General features: G+C 35.7%; 1 protein-coding gene across 1 annotated transcript in view; it reads left to right on the forward strand.

Annotated features, from left to right (window-relative positions):
- Window positions 1-20,890, forward strand: part of LOC123249820 (myosin-IIIa-like) — a 140,376-nt gene that overhangs the window by 49,291 nt on the left and 70,195 nt on the right. Inside the window, exons 7-8 of the mRNA XM_044678931.1 lie at window positions 13,577-13,730; window positions 20,713-20,801. Of these exons, the coding sequence (XP_044534866.1) occupies window positions 13,577-13,730; window positions 20,713-20,801 (243 nt within the window). The remainder of the gene's footprint in view (window positions 1-13,576; window positions 13,731-20,712; window positions 20,802-20,890) is intronic.

Below are 20,890 nucleotides of genomic sequence, written 5' to 3' on the forward strand. Positions count from 1 at the left end.
AGGGGGAAGTGGACATCAGAAAAGTGCAATGAATTAAGGAAAGATGAATGGAGGTCCTAGTTGAAGCAACTCTGAGCACCACATATTTAAGAAGTATGTGGTAATTTTAGGACATATCCAGAAAAGGGTAATCAGAATGGAGAGAGAAGCCATGCCAAATAAGGGTCACGTGAAGGGACTCTAGATGGATAGCCTGGAGAACAGAAGACTTTGGGAGAATATTATGGTTTCCTTCAAATATTTTTTAAACCCTTACCTTCCACCTTAGAATTAATACTATGTATTGGTTCCAAGGTAGAAGAGTGGTAAGGGCTAGGCATTGGGGGTTAAGTGACTTGCCCAGGGTCACACAGCCAGGACGTGTCTCAGGTCAAATTTGAATCCAGGACCTGCTGTCTCTAGGCCTGGCTCTCTATGCACTGAGCTACCCAGCTACCCCCTTCAAATATTTTAAGAGCAGTCGCATGAAAAGAGATTAGATTTGTTCTTCTTGGTCTTAGAGGTCAAAACGATAGAGGTTCTGCTGAGACGGATTTCAGGCTTAAGGTCAACAAAAATTCCCTAATCAATTAGAGCAGAATGTGCTACTTTAGGGTGTAGTGAGTTCCCAATTACTGAAGCTCTTTAAGCAGAAGCTTGATGACCACCCCCCAGGGATGTTGTCAAAATCAAGGTGTTCAGTGGTATCTTCTGACCTTTTTTCAGTGTTTTTGTATCGTCTGCCCAAGTTTACACCATAGGGACAAATCCTGTGATGATAGCTGTCATGAGAGTGAAACTGCTTAAGGGTGATCTCTGAGGGATACCTGACTACCACTGGAAGGCAATACAACTTCCTCTTCACATCAACAGGCATTAGATACCTATGAATTCAGGATAATGTGAGGCACTGGGGAAGAAATCATACAGCTTCAATATGTTCACAGATCCACCAGGGATACAAGACATAACTAAAAGACAGTCTTCTCTTTACATGATACCAACCAACAATCTGTATCTTCAGTTAAAAGGAATATAAAATGATCAGTGATATTTCCTATTTGCTATAAAATTGTTTATTGGTAGAAAAGGCCACATAATCACAATATCATTTTAAAAGATCATTACATTAAGAGCCAAGATTCTTTAGTAATTAATAACCTGTATTTTAACTTAATTTTTTAATAATATTCATTAATTTCCCACCATGTGCAATGTGCTGTGAAGAAAGGCATAGTCCTTGCCCAACTCCTGGTCTAAGTGGCCTCTGAGGACATCCTAACTCAGAGATTCTGTGATTCCTAAATATACTTCTTCCAATTACTACTACTTAAACTTCACTATGCAGAGACCATCTTTCCAGAATCTCCATGCTTTTGAAATCCTCTGGCTTCCAGAATGGCATTGAAACCAGAAGTAGCTTAGAGAAAAAGATGAGGAAATAGCAAATAACTTTAGCATAAAATATTCTTCTTAGGATTCAACAATACAATAACAACAAAAACAAACAAACATACTTGAAGAGAGCCACTCTTAAAGGTAGCATTTAACTGTGGTGGTTACTTTATCTCACAGAAGGAAAAGAACATGTATCCATTGGTGTAGTGCCCAGAATTTTAGCTAGTAAATAATCTGAGGCCATTTCCCCAAGAATAGCATCATTTCTTAATAGTAGGATGGAGTCTATTAAAGGATATCATCAATCACACATAGCTTCTATGGGGAAAGACTCTCTATGTACCCTGGCCCTCTCTTTTCTAGGAAGATGTTGTTCTTTCAGATTAGTCTGATGGTTCATCCTTTGGACCTCACCTGGCAGTCCTGAATTGTAGATATTTCGAAAGCAGAGATAGATTTAGAGATGTCATTTCCTCCCTCATTACTTCATCATAGTGGGGATGGAAGACTACCCTTCAGGTAGCAGCTTCACCTATGTAGGAAAACATGACTAACCTGCCCTTCTCTGATATGTTAGAGAAACTGAATGTCAGCCAAATTATGAAGCTTCTTCTAGAAATCTTTATCTAGAAAAATATAAGTTGCCTCAATCAGGTTTTAGTGGCTCTTTCCCTTATTGTATACAGGGTCACCACAAATCTAGAAGACATGTTTAGCAAAGACAAAGAGATCTTATGCTTTCAAATGCCTCAGGAAGACTCTTCTTGTTTAATAGACCAAGAAGGAGTAGGTCTCCACTCTGCCTTAAACAAAAGACTAGCCCAAGCCCAGTTAGATGAACAGACTTCTGACTTTCTAGACTTCAACACCAGGCATCCAGGTCAAATGACTTCATCTTCTCCCCAATACACACATTTCCTTTCTGGTTCCCTTTTGTATGTTTTCTTCCCCTCATTCAATTGTAAGATCCTTGTGTGCAGGATTTGTCTTTCTTTTTGCTTGTATTGTATTCTCAATGCTTAGAAAAGTGCCATGGCACTTAATTCAGAAAATGCTTGACAATTGTGTGTTGCCTTGCCTAAGGTCCAGTAAATTGCCTATACTTCACTAAAGTATTATTTAAAAAGACACAAGGCATTTTAAGAGGCAAACCAAAGTATCAGATGATGGAATATTTTCTCTGGTAACAAGCAAAATGAAAGAGCTGGCTGAATGATAAAAAGCCTCCCTATAATATTGAGCCCAATCTTCCATTTAAAAACAAGAAAGAAAAAGAGGAGAAGAAAGGCAGTAAAGCATTAAAAATGTTTTACTAAATTTAAAACCAAAAATGGAAATCTGTGCATGACATGAAAGGGTCAAGTAAAGGCAAATAGTGATGGATTAGCATAACATTGGTTTTATCTACCCTCTAAGATCCAAAAACTCAAAAAGGTCATCCACTGAAATTCTTTGCATGGTTAGAATATACTTAAAATGGTGGCTCACTACTAAATGATATACCAACATAATATTCTGTGTATGCAGTTCGTAGGGAAAATATACGAAGGTTGCTTCTGTCTCTGATCCATTGCCCATTTAAAAGCTGCAAATATTGCATGCTCAAATGCCATTGATGGAGCCAAACATTTCTACTGAAGGAGGACTGTAGCATTTCATTCTTAAACATAGTATCAAAAATCTTAAAATAAGAAAAGGAATAAAAACAAATCAGCAAATTATCACCCACAGAAAATAGCAATGACTTTTTTGGCTATCTTGTTCCTATTGGAATAGTATACCTAGAACTATTTTATAGTTCCAGTGCATTTTTAGTGTGATTTTCATTGAACCTAACAGTCCAAGACATATTTAAAAAGAACAATGAATTTGAAGCTTGAAGATCTTGGTTTCATTTCCAATTCTGACCCTTAATAACTCTGTGATACTGGGAAAGTCACAGCATTCCTATCTAGATTTCTAAAGTAAGATGGTTGCTAGATGGTCTAATGCAATGATGACAAACCTTTTAGAGTCTGAGTACCCAAACTGCATCCCTCACGCCACATGTGAGCCTCCCCCCATCGCCCTCCCCCACCTTACCTCAAACAGGGGAGGTAGGAAACACTCCCACTCGACTGCTAGGCAGAGGGGTGAGTAATATGAGAAATGTCCTCAGGCACAGGTGAAGATGGGGAAAGGAGCAGCCCCCTATGGCATGCTCTAGCATATATGCCATAGGTTTGCCAACATGATTCTAGGGCTTCAAGTTTTTATAAAATTGATTATTGGAAAATATTGTCCATGAACTTTCAAAGATATTATAAGTTTATATGTTACTTATAGAAAACAAACTAATGCATAGATCATTTATCATGTGCTTTTGGTAGACATGATACTTAAGTTATCTCTGCATCCTGTCTTCCAGTTCAGTATCTCATTTGTTTGGAATACATGCTTCTTTGCAATGTCTTTTGATTTTCTTCTATCTAATTTTCTTCCTCTTTTGCATTTTTGAGTTCCAAGTCTGTAATAATCTTTAACAGAGCCTCTGCATTTTTGGAAAGATCCTCCATTATGTGTTCTAAATTCCATTGTATTTGTCTTAATTCTTCTCTGAAAGCTTTGATTTTCACCTAATTTCTATCATATATTCCTTTAAAAGAAGGTGTTAGCTTTCTCTATTTCTTTTATGAAACAATTTTGAAATTCTTTGATAATATTTCATGATATGGCAACATTATGCAGAGGAAAGAGTGCTGGGTTTGGATTCAGCAGACATAGATTGAATTTCTAGCTCTTGTATCTGTGGGGTCTTTAGCATACCACTGAAGTACTCTGAGCCTCAGTTTCTTGTTTATAAAAAGAAGGAATTGGACTTGATGACCTCTTAATCTATTCCAGCTTTAAATTTGTGGTTCTGTAATGTGGAAGAAGTCCACAGAATTCTTTTTTTAATTGTTTTTTTGGTTAATTTTCCTTCACTTTTTAAAACTTGTTTCATGTATGTAGCCTTTTAAGAAAATTTACTTATTTTTCTTGTCTTTAAAAGTTTCACTATTAATTTTTTTGCTTAGAAGCTAATCCTATGCACAATCTTTCTCCTTTAACCTTTTTTAACTCAGTCTTTTTCTCTTATGCCCAGTAACTTATATCTGATTTTCCTTCTCTCTTTGTTCTCACCTCCTTCTACTGTTGCACACAACTCCTCAGGCTAAATGTCTCTAGCCTCCTTGAGATGTATAGTAAGGGAGTCAACTAGTTCCCTAAAGAATAAACTCAATGGGAAAGAGAACTGGCTCAATGAGAGTTCAAAGTTCTTTTATGAATATAGAATTTCCTTCCCTGCCAAGCAGACTTTGTTGATGTGTTATAGTCCACAAATCTCACCCTTTCTACCCCACCCCAAACACACACACACACACAAATTACAATTCCTTCCCATGACCAGACATAATCAATGCCTCCCACCATAGTGGAATGAGAAATAAATCACTGAGTCTTATTGTGAACTTATTGAAGGTTCTAGGAACTCCCACATGATTTTAACCATGCCCTCCCCAAGCTTATGAGATTCATCAATTGGCTGCTCTCAGAACATAGGATGGCGTAAGGATAAGATCCACTCCTAATCCTAATTTATTTCATAAGATCCAATTATTTTCATGAGACTTTTACATTGTGTAGTATCTTCATTTTCTTTCAACTTTAATTGTAGTACATTTGAAATGTATTTCCCTTTTTAGGATAGAAAAGTGCACAGAAAACAGTTACCTTACCACCTTAGTAATCATGTGCCTAGTCTAATATGGAGAGATAAAAATTATTCTGATGGGTTGGTTCTATTGTTTTTTAAACCTTCAGTGAAAGATCATTACAGAATGACAGGCTAGCCTGAGGATGAAAAAAGTCATTCATTCTATTACTAGATAATTATAGAGCTATAAAAGCAGGGCTAGTGTTTGTGAATATATTGCCATCCTCCTGCCCACTCAATGTTATTTCACTGAGTGTTACCTAGAATAGGAAATGCATTGTTAAAATAAAAAAGATAAAATAAAAGATTGCATAAGAACATTGATCATTCATACAAATATTCCACAAGACTTTCAAACTCTTTGTAATATTTGAGATACAATTTTTAGTGTTTGTGCACAGTTTTTTTTTGTTAAAAGTCCAACACTAAGAAGAGCTTAGAGAAAATTGTGATCTACTGTCATGCTAATTAAACATCATCATAGAGAACTATAAATTTGGAAAGTACCTAACTCATGTAGCACTCCCCAAAACATGCATCCTACATATAGCACCACACTATAGCCAAAGGAGATGCATCTAAATTTCTACTTGAAGACTTTGAGTGATGGAGAAATTCAAACTCAAGTCTACGACTCCAATTCCAATGCTCTTGGCACAGTCTCATGCTCTTCTTTGTATTAATATTTCTTCAGCCCTTTGTATACCAAGAGGTTTTATTTGTGCCAAAGCAAAAGGATCAAGAGATGCTTGTGAACTTTCTTATGTGTTCCTGTCATCTACTCTCAAAGAGAAGGATGTGATAACTAACCCACTCCCAGTTCTCAAGACTTTTTTTGCCTCAGTCAGGGACAACCTGCTATGCTACAAGAGGGAAGTGATATTGCCTCCTTCAACTTATCTTCTAGAATTCTCTATTGCATAGATGTTTGTCCTCATAAATGACAAGTCCTCTCATATCATTCTCTAGACCATCAAGATTCAATAGTTCCCCAATGCTTATTGAATTAAGTTCACACTTCTTAGTGTGCCTTTTAAGTCTCTTCATTCTCTGGCCCAGCTGCATAATGCAATGGACTGAGAACTGGGCAAAGAATCAGGGAGACTTATCTTCCTGAGTTCAAATCTGGCCTCAGACACATACTAGCTGTGGGATCCTGGGTAAGTCACTCAACCCAGTTTGCTTCAGTTTTCTCATCTGTAAAATGTGCTGGAAAGGAAATGGCAAATAATTCTAGAATCCTTGCTAATGAAACCCCAAACAGGATCATGAGGAGCTGGACACAACTAAAAAGAGCGAACAATATTCTCTGGCCCAACCCATATTTCTAGCATTACCAACATACTACATGCCATAGCCAAGGCAGATGCTATAATTGAATAGCCACAACTCTCCCACCTCTAAGATTTTTCTGATGCTTCTTCTCTGCTTCATGTCACCCCAATCCACCAACACTATCTACATCTATCAAAATTCCAAACATTCTTCCAGCTAAAATCAAATGTCATCATCTTCACTAAACTTCCTTGTGCTCTACAATTAGATAAGCTTGAACTAGAAGATCTCTAAATCTCTTCCATCCCTAATACTTCATGGTTATAGATACCAAAATATAGGGGTTTTGTCCCCCAGTTCTTTCCTCATCCATGCTTTATCAGTCTTTGATAGTAGTCCTCTTTTTTTTGTTTCTCCATCAGCAGCACGGAGGCTATCCAAATAAGTATTTTGAAGTGAAGTCTATTACGTTTCAAGTTACTCATCTCTGCTCCGTGTGACCTATCACATAAGCACTTTGGTAGAATTTGACACAAGCAAATAGAAATGACAAATGCATAAGTTTGGACCTTAACCTTCAGTCGTTTCAATAGAAGTCATAAACAAAAACCACTTTTGAACTTTTCTGTTGCCATTTAAGCTGTAACATACTGTCATCGTGCCCTGTCTAATAGTAAAAACCCTAAGCCTGCATGAGACTGCCAAGGTAACCTTGAAGGGGAAGGAGCTTCATAATTTATAAAGTTTAGGGTCCAATTTTTGTGCCTGGTAAACAGAATTGTATATTATGTGCTCCTTAAGAAGTGACAAAGGGCACTGCCTTATTTTTGCTCTTTTAATGGATGTAGCTCACTTCAGCACTTCAAGGACTTGTAATTTCATCAGGGGAGGTACTCCATCCAACAGTATAGCTGGCAGCCCTGTCGCAACTTAGTCAAAAACCTTCGTTAGTTGTTGTGGCCAAAAAAAAAATGCATCCCCTTGATGATCCGCCTCCAACGATGGACCTCTCTGACCATCTTGGACTAGTTACTCTTTGAAAGCATTCACTGGTTGGTTTTGTTGTTTTGTTTTTTGCCTCCTCTTGCACTCTCAGTGCTTAGAACCATGCCTGGAATGTAGGTACTTAAATGAATGCTTGTTGACTAGATAGATATTTAAAAACTAAGCTATCTGCAGAATATCAACTTTAAAGCCCTCATGGACTCAGCTCTCAAAACCTTTCCAACTTGATAAGAACAAGTACAGTTTGGTAGGCTTGTGATTCAGAGAGATCACCTTTGGGAACAGAGGGTTACCTTTATACCACAATGATAAAGGCAGCTGGGTGGCTCAGTAAATAATACGGGACCTGGACTCAGGAAGACTTGGGTTCAAATCCTATTTATTCACTGTGTGACCCTGGGCAAGTTGATTCAACCTCCTTAGTTTTCTTAACTGTAAAATGAGGATAATCATGGCACCTTCTACTCAGAGTTGTTATGAGGATAAGATGAGATAATATTTGTAAAGCACTTTGCAAACCTTAAAGTGCAATATGAATGCTAGCTATTATTACTAGATGTTTTATCATTTAACTGATATGTTTAGTCCCTCCAGGCTTCCAAAAACAATAGATGAGAGAGAGAGACAGGCAAAGAGAGGTGGTGTGTGTGTGTGTGTGTGTGTGTGTGTGTGTGTGTGTGTGTGTGTGTGTGTGTGTGATTGAATCAGATCCCTGCCCCTCCTCTGGATTGATTTGTTTGTTTCTATACATTTTCCACTGCTACCAATTTCATACCTAAACATCATTTCCTTCATCCACAGCACCACACAGCCTCTCAAAAAGAAGTGAAGCAAACCCATGCAATCATCCTCCTTTTACTTCAAAGTAACTATTATTAGTTCTTCCTCCTACTTCCTTGATGAATTAGAGAATAAAGAAGACCCTCTTTCCATGATAGAACCCTCTACCTGCATCCTTGATCCCATTCTATCTTATCTCTCCTGGGATCTAGACTGACCAGTTATTTCTTTCTCTTGTTCCTTCAGTCTATTCCTTTTCAGTCTATAAACATGCTCAGGTTTTCCCTATCATTTTAAATACACATCACACATATATTCACATATATGTATATGACACAATATAAATGTCTTCCATAATGCTTTATCCCCAAGCTGTTGTTCTATTGCATACTATCCTTTTTTCCATCAAACTTCTGGAAAGATTAGTGTACCTTTGCTACTTGATTCCTCTACTTCCTGACCTACTACCCACCACTTAAACTTTTGCATTTTGGTTTCTGCCCTTGAAATTGTTTTCTTAAATGTTGTCAGTGACCTCCTAATTGTCCAAATCAATAGCTCTTCTTAGTCATCATCCTCTCTGACTTGTCCCTGGGATTTGATACACAATCATCTGCCTTCTTAAAAATCTTTACTTTCATAAAGCTACCATCCTAACCCTGTTTCTTTTTCTTTTATGACTCCAAAATGTGAATATTCTTCTAGTTTCTAGGTTTAATACTCAGCTTTATCATTCCAATACTTTCTCCCTTACAAAGGACTTACAAAGTATTCTCAAGTGTCTATCTCTGGCCCTAATTTTTTTCTGGTTCTAATTTAATTAGGCATAACAATCATTTTCCTATATGCCCTTTCTCTTCCACCTTCCAGAACCAACTCTAGTAATAAAGAGAATCAGTGAAGAAAAACTGATCAGTACAGTGACACTGGATTTCTGTGTCTGCCAGTTTCTATAGTCATTTAGCCTCTGGATTTGACAATTGAACAATGAACTTATTCTGAGTTCAGGTGCCATCTATGTTGTTTTTATTTACATTATCACAGGCATTTTGTATATTATACTTCTGGTTCTGCTTAGTTTGCATCAGTTCATATAAGGCTTTTAATGTTTCTCTGAATAGCCCTGACCATCTTTCCCAATCTCTAAAACCACATTTCCAAATGCCTACTAAACATTTTTATCTATATATCTCACTCCTCAGACTCAACGTGTCCAAAACGGGATTCTTTATTTTCCTTGCAAAAAATCTGCTTCTCTCAGGTCTGGTTTCTCTTAGTGGTACCATTCTCTCAGTTATTAATCCCAGAAAACACAATCCTATCTCTGCCTCACCCCAATCTAATTCCTTGTTGTTGTTTTTTTCCCATTCCTGTCTTTCAGGGCCTCTGAATTGTGTTCTCTCCTTTATATTCTCACTGTCACCACCTTCATTCCCTGCCCAGACTTTGCAATAGCTTCATAAGTTATTCCCCCATCCACCCGATACATCACTGCCAAAGTATTTGTTCCACTGCCCCACTTTTATCCCACCCTTTTCCCACACATTCATTGACCTTTGAAGGAAAATCTAAATGCATTAGCCAGTCATTCAGGATCTTTATTAGGCTTCCTTCTCCCTTTCAAGCTAATCTCTTATTATTGTCCATTGTAAATGCTATGGGAAGGTATCCTGTTGTAGTGGGAGGAACATTGTATTTGAAGTCTAAAGACCTGACATTGCAATATAGCTCTGCCACTTAGGACCATGTGACCTTGAGCAAGTCACTTCACCTCTGGGCCTCAATTTTTTCATCTCTAAAATGAGGGAGCCGGACTACATAATCTTAGATGACTCTTCCAATTTAAAATTTCTATTCCTATGAGTCCTCACCAAATCGTAGAATTCAGTATTTCACAAACATAATTCAGGGATTTCTACCTCCATGTCTAATCTTACTATTTGTGCCTGGAAAATATATAAACACACATACATACACACATGCACAAATCTAGACATACACATATACATCTTCCAAACCTGTTGAAATTCCACTCATTCTTCCTGACCAAACTCAAATACTGCCTCCATAAAGCCTTCTCTAATCTTTATAGTCACAAATGATCTTGCCTATCTCTGAACTCTAAAGTTCCAGTTTTGTGGCACTTATGAATAAATACTTCAGATGTACAATAAACAGAGCTTAGAATTGAATTAGGGGAAGTGGGCAAGCTGGAGAGCATTCAGAAAACTATGCAACATTTTTAATGACTCAATTATTTTTCCAGGAACGAAAAAAAAAATCTTTCTAATGCCCATATTCTTTTTATGATATAATATGGCTACAAATCATGAAATGCAATATCATAGACTCCAGAGGACCAAAATTGTAGGTCATCCAAGGGGCAACGGGGAGACACATGGTAGACATTGAGAGGCTGCAGTATATTACAGATGGCTAATTACACAAAAGGAGTAATATCGAAAATGTCATTAAAGAGCTGTGTGACTAGAAAAGAAGCTAGGTCAGTTTTGTGATGATGGATAATCAATGGACCATATCCACATGCCATATTGTGTCCAGATCATATTAAGAGATTTAGAGAAAAGAACACAGAACATTGGGTGGATGCCATGAGCTTTAAGGGGGGAGAAGGAAACATGGAAAAATATCAAATAGGATAAGGATATAGTGCCACTGGGGAAAGTACCCAAAAGAAGGAGATCACAAATCCATTGAGTCCCATACACATAAACACAGCCTTAGGGAAATTGAAATAATATGCATTATTCACAACTATGTTACATGGCACTGCTATTTTGGTTTTTCATTGGAATTTTCATCATTGTTTTTAAATTTTAATAAGAACTTATTTAGCATCAAAAGCATGAGACTCGTGGTGCTAGAAGTCATGGGTCAAGATACAAATACAACAAAACAAAAATATGTCCCTTGCCTTAAGAGGTTACAAAGTAATGAGGGGAGATGGTAGAATTAATATTGAATCTGAAAACAGATGAGCTAGATTCAAAACTCAGCTCTGAGTCTCATTTATCTTTATTTTCTTGGTCAAATCACTAACTTTCTCTCAGCCTCAGCATCCTCATGTACTAACTCTATGGTGTATACATAAAACCACATGTAGTACTCTGAACAAAAAAAAAATTCTTCATCCACTTGTTTGTTTTTATGTATATTGTTAGAACAATTCCTTTGAAGTGTTATAAATTTCGTATAAGAAATCTCTGATATTCTTGAGTTTGACATAACCCATCAGCATAATACCATCAGGAAACTGAAGGATTTAAGGAATCTATAAGGACTCCCTCTCCCATTGGAACTTTGTGCTAGACATTCCCCTGAACAGTGGCAAACACTCTTGATAACCATCATTCTCCCTGTCCTGTGCTTCACTTGATATTAATAATTGGGTGATCACTATAATAAGTTATCTATAGCATTGTCTCTATCTAGAAATCTTGAATAAACTCAGACAGGTGCTTGAAAGATTTCTTATTAATAGAGAACAATTTGCTCTACTACATCAAATTCTTTTTTTTTTAGTTAACAGTCAGCACAATGGGTTCTTCTGTGTTAGACATGGAGAACAAAGAAGAAGGAAGACACAAAAACAAATAAGGCATCGGTCTCACCCATAATGAGTCTCATAATCTAGAAGGGGAACACTATATAAATAGTATCTATTGTTATTATCATTAGAAATTATTCTAACAGAAAATATAGAGAATACATAAAACAACTACAAAATATTTTTGAGACTTAGGAGGAAATCTTTTGAATTTGGGGAAAAGGTTAGAGAAGAAAAATATCCAAGGAAGAGTGGGATTTTAACAGGTAGATATAGAAAATATTACAAATAGAAGGAACACTGGGACAATATATATATATGTATATATAAGTGGGGAAGGAAAGAATGACAAATAGTCCAATTTGACAGTATGGGGAGGCATAGTGTACAACAAGGTTAGAAAGTTCTATAGGTGGCATCATATGGAATGCCTTAAATTCCAAGCTATAGAGTCAAATACTATTCAGTTGAAAACAGGAAATCTAAAAGTATTTTGGACAGAGAATTGATGTGAACAAATCTATGTGCATCTGAAAGCATTATATATAATATAGGATGGAGGGGAACAAATAAGAGAAGGAAAAAGACCAGGAAAGAGGCCATTTAAATATTTTAGACAAATAATAATGAAAATCTAAAGGTTTTAGCAATGGGAACAAAAAGTAGGGGTCAGATGTAAGAAACATTTCAGAAGTAAAAATTAATTGTACATTACAACTTATCTTGTGGGAGTTGAAGGGGAGAGAAAAATCAAAGATAAGTCTAAGGTTTCCTAGAATCATGAATTTTAGAGCTATAAGGGACATTGAGACTGTCTAGTATAACTGTTTTCATTTTATAGACAAGAAAAAGTGAGGTCCATAGAGGTTAAGTGACATGTACAAGTCATAGAAATAGTAATTTTCAGAGCTAGAGTTCAAAACCAGGTCCTTTGACTCCAAAGCCCTTAAACAGGCTACTGATTAAATACTGGTACCATTTAAAAAGAGAGAAATCAGAAAGTTGAGCACATGGGCAGGAAAAAAATATGAGTTTGGTTGTAGACATCATAAATCTAATATTATTAATGAAATTCCCCCATGTCATATTGTAGCTGTCACCTTGATTGAAAATATATGAAAATGTCTATTTCTGGAGATGTCAAATGGCATTTCAAATTTGAATAATGGATTTAATTTTGATGAGATCTCTTTTGTTCTTGATCCAATCAAAATTCTATAAATTCTTGGCATATAGTTTACTAAGCATTTGAACATCGACATGCCTTTTGATCATTCTAAAAGACTTTGTGATATCTATATTTCTTTTGCATGAAAAGTAGACTTCCATTTGTTTCTTTACTAAATATTCTATCTACAGAAGAGCTAGCAGCACTGTGAGTAGAAATAAAATGATGCTCCTAGATTAAGAATATTGTCCTATGAAGGAATTATATTATAATACGCAGAGTGAAATTTCAAAAACTTCCTATTAGTAATATGGAAATAGTTCTTGACCAATGACATACGTAAAACCCAGTGGAATTGCTTGTTAGCTATGGGGGGTGGGGGTGAGGGGGAAGGTGAGAGACAAGGAGGGAAAAAACATCAATCATATAACCATGGGAAAATATATTCTAAATTAATTAATTAAATAAAATTTTTCAAATAAAAAAAGAAAAAGAAATCAAAATTCTAAAAATTTCAAAAATTCCAATTAGTGCTATTGTCCACTAAGATAAATTAATGGTGGTTAAAACTAGTTTTTCAAGAGAAAACAGCAACTGGAATCTAAATGACTTTTTCCCCAATGTTTCATTATGTTCTTCTTTCTTCCTTGTTCTCCATTCATTATAGAATGAATATCTAAATGAAGATGTTGATGCTAGAATTATTGAATATGAAGATAATCGGCCTCTCTTAGATATGTTCCTGCAGAAACCAATGGGTTTGCTATCTCTACTTGATGAAGAAAGTCGATTCCCTAGGGCCACTGATCAGACCCTTCTTGGTAAGTGAATTTGACATAGTGAACTTTTAGTCAAATTAAAGCCCCTTTCCTTTCCACAAAACCTATCTCTAAAATTCATTTCAATTCTCAAATACTCTGGTTCTATGTGTCAATATGAAGTCAGTAATTCCATACCTTCCTAACATTAAGATTTCTGAAAACTTCATTGATTCACATTACAGTAGTGAACCTGACAGTATGGAAATAGTTGAAACAGAGTGTATTAATTTTTAATCAACAAGGAAAGCCCATGACCAACTTCTTTTTTTATTTATTTATATTTTATTTCTTTTTTAGCATTCTTTATTATTTTAATTTTGAGTTCTAAATTCTTTTCCTCCCTCTAGCCCCTACCCAACCAGCTGAGAAGGCAAACAATGTTATAAATTACACATAATAAATAATGCAAAATACATAACCATATGTCATGTTACATAAAAAGCTAGAAAAATAAAGAAAAACATACCCTAATATGCACTCGCAGTTCATCAGTTCTCTCTCTGGAGATGGAGAGCATTTTTTTCATCATAAGTCTTTCAGAATTGTCTTGGATCACTGTATTGCTCAGATCATGTAGGGCCTTCAACACTTGATCATCACAAAATATTTCTTATACTGGGTACAAAGATATCCTAGTTCTGCTCATTCCATTTTACATCAGTCCGTATAATTCTTCCCTGGTTTTTCTGAAACCATTTTGTCAACATTTCTTATAGCAAGTAGTATTCTGTCTAGTTCAAGCATTCCTCAGTTGATGAATACCCTCGCAGTATCCATTTTTTTTTGGCAACACAAAAAAGAGCTGCAAGAAATATTTTTGTACAAATGATCATTTTCCCTTTTTTAATCTCTTTGGGATATACACCTAACAGTGGTAATGCTGGCTCAAAATTATATAGTCCTTTTAGTATTTTTGTTGGATATAGTTCCAAAATGTTCTCCAAAATGGTTGAACCATTCACAACTCCTTCAGTAGTGCATTAGTGTCCCTATTTTCCCACATTTGACATTCTGATGGGTTTAAGGTGGTACCATAGAGTTGTTTAATTTGTGTTTCTTTAATCAATATTAATTTAGAACATTTTTTTCATAGGACTTTACAAGTAGCTTTAATTTTTTCTTCTGAAAGCTACTTCTTAATATCTTTTGACCATTTATCAATTGGAGAATAGCTCTTACTTTTATAAATTTAACTTAGTTCCCAATATATTTGAGAAATATAAATGAGAAATCAGGCCTTTACTGGAGAAAAACTATAAAAAAAATTGATATCACTTCAATGTCTATGGATTCTTTTAGCAAAATGTAGTTTCCCTGTAGTTTTAACTACTACTATTTTTGAGATCTTTCAAGAGGTAATTGGTAGATTATTTCAATGTCTATTTTACCATCTGAGTCTAAGATATTGAGGTGTTTTTCCTTGATAATTTTTTAAAATATGATGCTTAGGCTCATTTTTCATCATGGATTTCTAGCATCTCGATATTTATCAAATTATCTCTTCTCAATCTATGTTCCAGGTCAGATGTTTTTCTAATTAGATATTTTACATTTGCTTCCATTTTTTTCACTTTTGATTTTGTTTTACTGTTTTTGATATCTCATGAAATCATTAGTTTCCTCTTCCCCAATTCTAATTTTTAATAAATTATTTTCTTCAATGACATTTCATATATCTTTTTCATTTTACCTGTTCTTCCTTACGATGTTTTTTCTTGACTCGATTTTTGTGCTTCATATACCATTTTGCCAATTTTGTTTTTTAAGATGTTATTTTCTACAGGGAATTTTTGTTCTTCTTTTACCAAGCTATTAATCCTTTTTTCTTGCATGATTCCCAATTTTTCCTTTACCACATTGTTACATGATTTATTTCTTCCAGGAATTCTTGTTAGTCTTGTATCCAAATAACATTTTTTTCTTTGACACTTTGGTTATAGTTGTTTTCATGTTTCTGTCCTGTTCTGAGTTTGTTTTGGTCTTCCCTACCACCATAGTTGTTTTTATGGTCAAATTCTTTTGTTATTGTTTGCTAGTTTTCCCAGCCTATTTCTTGGTATTGAGTTCTTTGATTTTGCTGGGGTTTATTGTATGGGTCAGGATTTTAGTGGTATTTCATTATTATACAGTTGTGGTGGATGAGCTTTAGCTTTATTAGAGTGAATTTTGTGTGTTACTATTTATGTTGTATTGGAAGTTGTCCATGGGCAGATTAGATAAATATTAAAATTAAGATAATTGAAATCATAAAGGATATAAAGTAAATTTTGATTAAGCCTTTTTGAGTAGAAGTAATTAATAAGGATGATATAGAGTGAATATTAAATGCTTGACCTTTTGGTCCTGTTTTCTCATATCAGTTTAGATCAACTAGTATGGTATCAATTCATTGGCCATAAATAGATTTATTATGGGGGAAACTCAATGTATAATGTGAGTGAAATATCCCAATATATTTGAGAAGTTAGTGATATTGTTTGTTGAGTTTATAAATTTATTAGCAAGGGAGTTAAGTTCTATTCCAATTAAAAGGCTTCGTAGGGTTATGATAAGGGCTGATAATTTGGTTATAATAGGTATTATTAACAGTAATTGATGATGTTGGAGGAATGTTTATTGTTAGAAGAAAGCCTTGAAAATACTTCCTAGGGCTCGTCATATAATGGGGTTAACCAAGTTAAGGTTATTCTCATTGATAGGGGATAGAGATATAAAACGTGGGTGTCCTAGTAGGGCAAAAGAGATGCTCTGTAGGCTGTAGATGGCAGTAAAGGAGGTGGCGATTAGTGTTACTATTAGGGCTCATGTATTTGTGTATGATGTATTTAGGGCTTCAATAATTGACTCTTTTGAGTATAAACCTGCCAAAAATAATGTACCTGTTAATGCTAAGCTGCCTGTTATTAGAGTAGATGATGTAATAGGTACACCGAAGAGGCTGAGCCAGAAAGGGCATTCTCTCATGCTAAGGAGACAGGAGTCTCACCCAAGTAAACATCCCTCTTCAGCCTCAGTCTCCAACACAGAAAACTGAATCTTCACCAGAATCCAAAGTCCAAATCAGGAAGCCAAAATCCAAAGCCTCAAAAGACGCTGAGCCATCCAAGAGCTCAATCTGCCGAGGAGCCAAAAGACCACAAAGAATCCCACCAGAGACTGCCAAAAGACCCCCAGGATCCCAGAGGCTCCCCCTTATACACAGTTTTCTCCATCCATCAGTTCTCTGTGGCACATCTCAGGAATCAACCACAGTCTCCCAATTTGCCTAGCACTGGGAGAGAGGGAGGTTTTGTGATCTTTTAGGGTATGAACTTCCTTTTCTAGTAAAAAGTTCTTACTAACTAAGTGTGAAAGGCTGGGGACTCCAAGTTTTTGGTTGATCAACTTAAAATAGACAAAGAGAGTTTGAATTCTCTTTCACCTTGTATAGCTGTTTTTAGAGCTAGTTCTCTGGTCCTCAAATTTTCAGTCCTTCCAAGATGGTTTGAGCCAGGGGGAACTATGATAACCTTCTCCTGGAGTATGCTCTGGTCTTTATTCAGGAAGGTCCTCTCATCCCCTCTGCCCTAGAACTTTGATCAGGACCCCTGCTCCATTGTGACCAACCAGAAGTGCTTCTCTCTCCCCTGGAACTATGTCCCAGGACTGTGTACGGACACTACCACTCCAAGCTTCAATTGGATATGTTATTTAAAGTTGTTTGGAGAAGAATATTGGGAGAATTTGGCTGGGTTACTGCCTTTACTGTACCATCTTTGCTTCAACACCCCTTTCACCTGCTATAGCCTCTTTCAAGGGGGCCTTTCCGAGGACCTGACAAGTTACCTAATCTAAAATTAGAAACAATAAGGAAAGGTGTACAGCACTGGTAGAAGCCCAAAAAAAAGGTGCTGGAAATAGATAGCTAAGAGTGAAAGATGATTGGCAACAGAATAGTCAATAAACATTTATTAAGTGTCTCCTACACTATGCTAAATGCTAAGAATACAATTAAGAAAAAGAAATAGAATAGTATATTCTGCAGCAACCTAGGGTCATTTAGTGTAGATTCAAACAGTCCTAGGCAAGTCCATCGCCCATAAAAGCATTATTATATCACATATACCACAATATAATCAGACATATTCATAATGAAAACCCTGGGACATTAAGAAAAGATGAAAGTACATTTGGCACTCTGTTTAAGAGGTAGATGAAGTGTGAAATAAATTTTGAAAACATTCTGCCAAATAGGATTTCTTTTTAATTTGAGTATTCAAAGGGAAAAGCTTTAGTTATCTTTTACATACACACACACACACACACACACACACACACACACACACACACACCCCACAGATCTCTCCTTCCTTAATAATGCTAGGTAAATGATATTAGGATAAGCATATTCTACTTCTACCCTATGTAGTTAAAAATCTAGATTTTTTCTCTCATTAACTTTTTGATAATATACTTTGAAACATAATATTAATAATTATAACTCACATTTGCATAGCACTTTACACAATATTTCCCTCACAAGAACTCTGTGAGATAGGTAATAAAAATGTTATTATACCCATTTTATTGATGGGAAAATCAAGGCTCAGAAAGCAGTTAAGTGACTTGCCCAATCTATAATTATAGATGATAAAGCTAGAATGTGAAGTAAGTTTTTATGACTCTGAGCATAGGTTTTTCCCTTTAAGTCTCAAATTGCATCTCCTGCACCATTCCTTTAGTTGGCTGTCTCATAATGTTGAATGTGAAAAGGAAAAAAGAATGTCTTCCCAGTCGACTGAGATTAGAAAAAGGAGCTTCAAGACATTTACTTTACTATAAGTAGAGTAGTTTCTTCTGGAAAGCATGTCCAGTAGGTGCTTTGTTTAGGTATGTTTTGTTTGTTTGTTTTTTAATTCTAGTGTTAAAAGAAATAAGTTTAGGGAAGCTAACATGCTCAGTGGACAGAGAGGCAGGCCTAGGTTCAAATCTTACCTCAGACACTTCCTAGCTGTATGAATATCATCATATGTGAATATCTTCTTCATTAACAAAGCTTCCTTAATGATTTTGTGGCTGAATTTAGAAATTTTGCCAACCTTTCCCCTCAGCATATTTCTTTCACAACTATACTTCCCCCCCACCCGTATAAAAGGAAACATTCAATTTCTCAAAAGTCTAAGATAACATGAATCTTAAGCTATTTAAATATGGAGAATATTTTGATGAGTTAATTTTTTTAATTGGCCAGCATCAGCAATATCTTTACTACAAGGTTTCTCTACCCTGGAGTCTATGAATTTGGATTTTTAATATTTTGATAATCTTATTTCAATGTAAATGGTTTTCTTTGTATTTTATTTTATACATTTAAAATTGTTCTAAGGAAGGATCTCTAGGCTTCATTAGACTAACAGAGAAGTCCAAAACACAGTTAGAATGGTTAAAAATCTTTGCTACTTATTAAATAAGTAGGGTTTCATATAATTCATATAATTCACATAATTTAGTGAAGAAGATTGGGCTTAAATCAGGAAACCTAGGTTCAAATCCTAACTCCAATATGATTTAACTATGTGATCATTTATTTATCACATTTGATTAATCACAAATTATTTATCATTTCTAAGCCTCAGTTTCCTCATCTGTAAAATTAGGACACCTGAGCTATCCACCTCACAGACTTATTGTGAGGAAAGCACTCTGCATCTTTTAAAGTGCTATACAAATTCAGGTCATTTTTCTTATGAAATCAAATCACTTTCAAAATATTCAGAAGAGTTTTTCAGCATTTCCTGTAAGGAATAACCAATGGACAAAACTTCTGTGAAAATATGAAGTTCTGGCTTAATGCTTAATATCCTAAGAGATATACTGTATAGTTTTCCTGTTTGTAGTTTGGTTTTTAAGAAAACTCCAGTCACCTAGAGAAGCAGTGTGGTCTATCAGAAAATTCCTAGGATTTAATCAGAGTCCCACGCTTACGTCCTGACTTTGACTTTTACTAGTAATAGGGCCAGAACAAGACACTTGATCTTACTTGACTATAGTTTCCCCATCTATAAAACAGAGATAATAATAATAACAACTTCACAGGATTATTGGGAGGATTAAATAAGATGATTAAATAAAGTGTTTAACATACTTTATTCTTGAAGGTTTTTGATCATAACATCCCCTATGAGAATGCTCAGCTATGAGATGATCTGAGGAACGGGGGACAGGTATGTTGGGGATGTATGGGAGAAGTGTTCCCAGTCATACCTGAGCAGCTGCTGCTATGTGCCAACGTCTCAGATTACTGAATTACTCAGTTATGTTACTATATGAGAGACCAGCACCAGGGCAGATGTGGAGAGCTTGGAAACTTGATCCTTATGGGAAGGGACAAAGTGGAGAAATGTTAGACTAGGATGAATAAAGGGTAGATGTGGTTGTTTTGGTGACAGTCCTCTGACTTGCTATTGAGAGGATAGTATGACCCAACCCATCTTCCCATCTTTGCACTCGTTATCTTCTCACCCCTCTGAGTAATACCAGAACCCTTACTACTTTGAAGACCAATGCTTTAAAGTGTTACATAAACATCAACTAGTATTAGAATTCCCTCTTCAGCGTCCCTGATAAATATTCACCCAGGTCCTACCTGAAGACTTTCATTGTTGGAGAACTCATGACCTCCCAAAGCAGCCCATTTCATTTTTGGATAGCTCCCATTGTTAGTAAAATTTATCACATATGAAGTTCAAATCTGCCTTTTTGCAATGCTCACCTCCTTTTCCTAGCTATAACCTATTAACATCAGGCAACACAAGTCTAATCTCTCCCCATCTTTGTTGACTATGGGCTGCACCACAAGTCTAATCTCTCCCCATCTTTGTTGACTATGGACTTTCTTTTGATAATTAATAAGTTCATGCCTTTATTACACAAACATGAGCCCTGATGTGAAAGACAACATACTGTTCCCTATATTAAGACCCATGATATATGTTTCCAACAGAAAAATTTGAGAATAACTTGAAATCAAAGTACTTCTGGAGGGCCAAAAGACTGGAACTCACTTTTGGAATTCATCATTATGCAGGAAAGGTAAGACAATCTAAAAATTAACCCCAAATTTTCTTTACTTTTATCTACACAGAAAGACTAGAAATAAAAATTTAAAAAAACTTGATTCC

The sequence above is a fragment of the Gracilinanus agilis genome, chromosome 5 (genome assembly GCF_016433145.1).
Source record: "Gracilinanus agilis isolate LMUSP501 chromosome 5, AgileGrace, whole genome shotgun sequence".
Classification (NCBI taxonomy): domain Eukaryota; kingdom Metazoa; phylum Chordata; class Mammalia; order Didelphimorphia; family Didelphidae; genus Gracilinanus; species Gracilinanus agilis.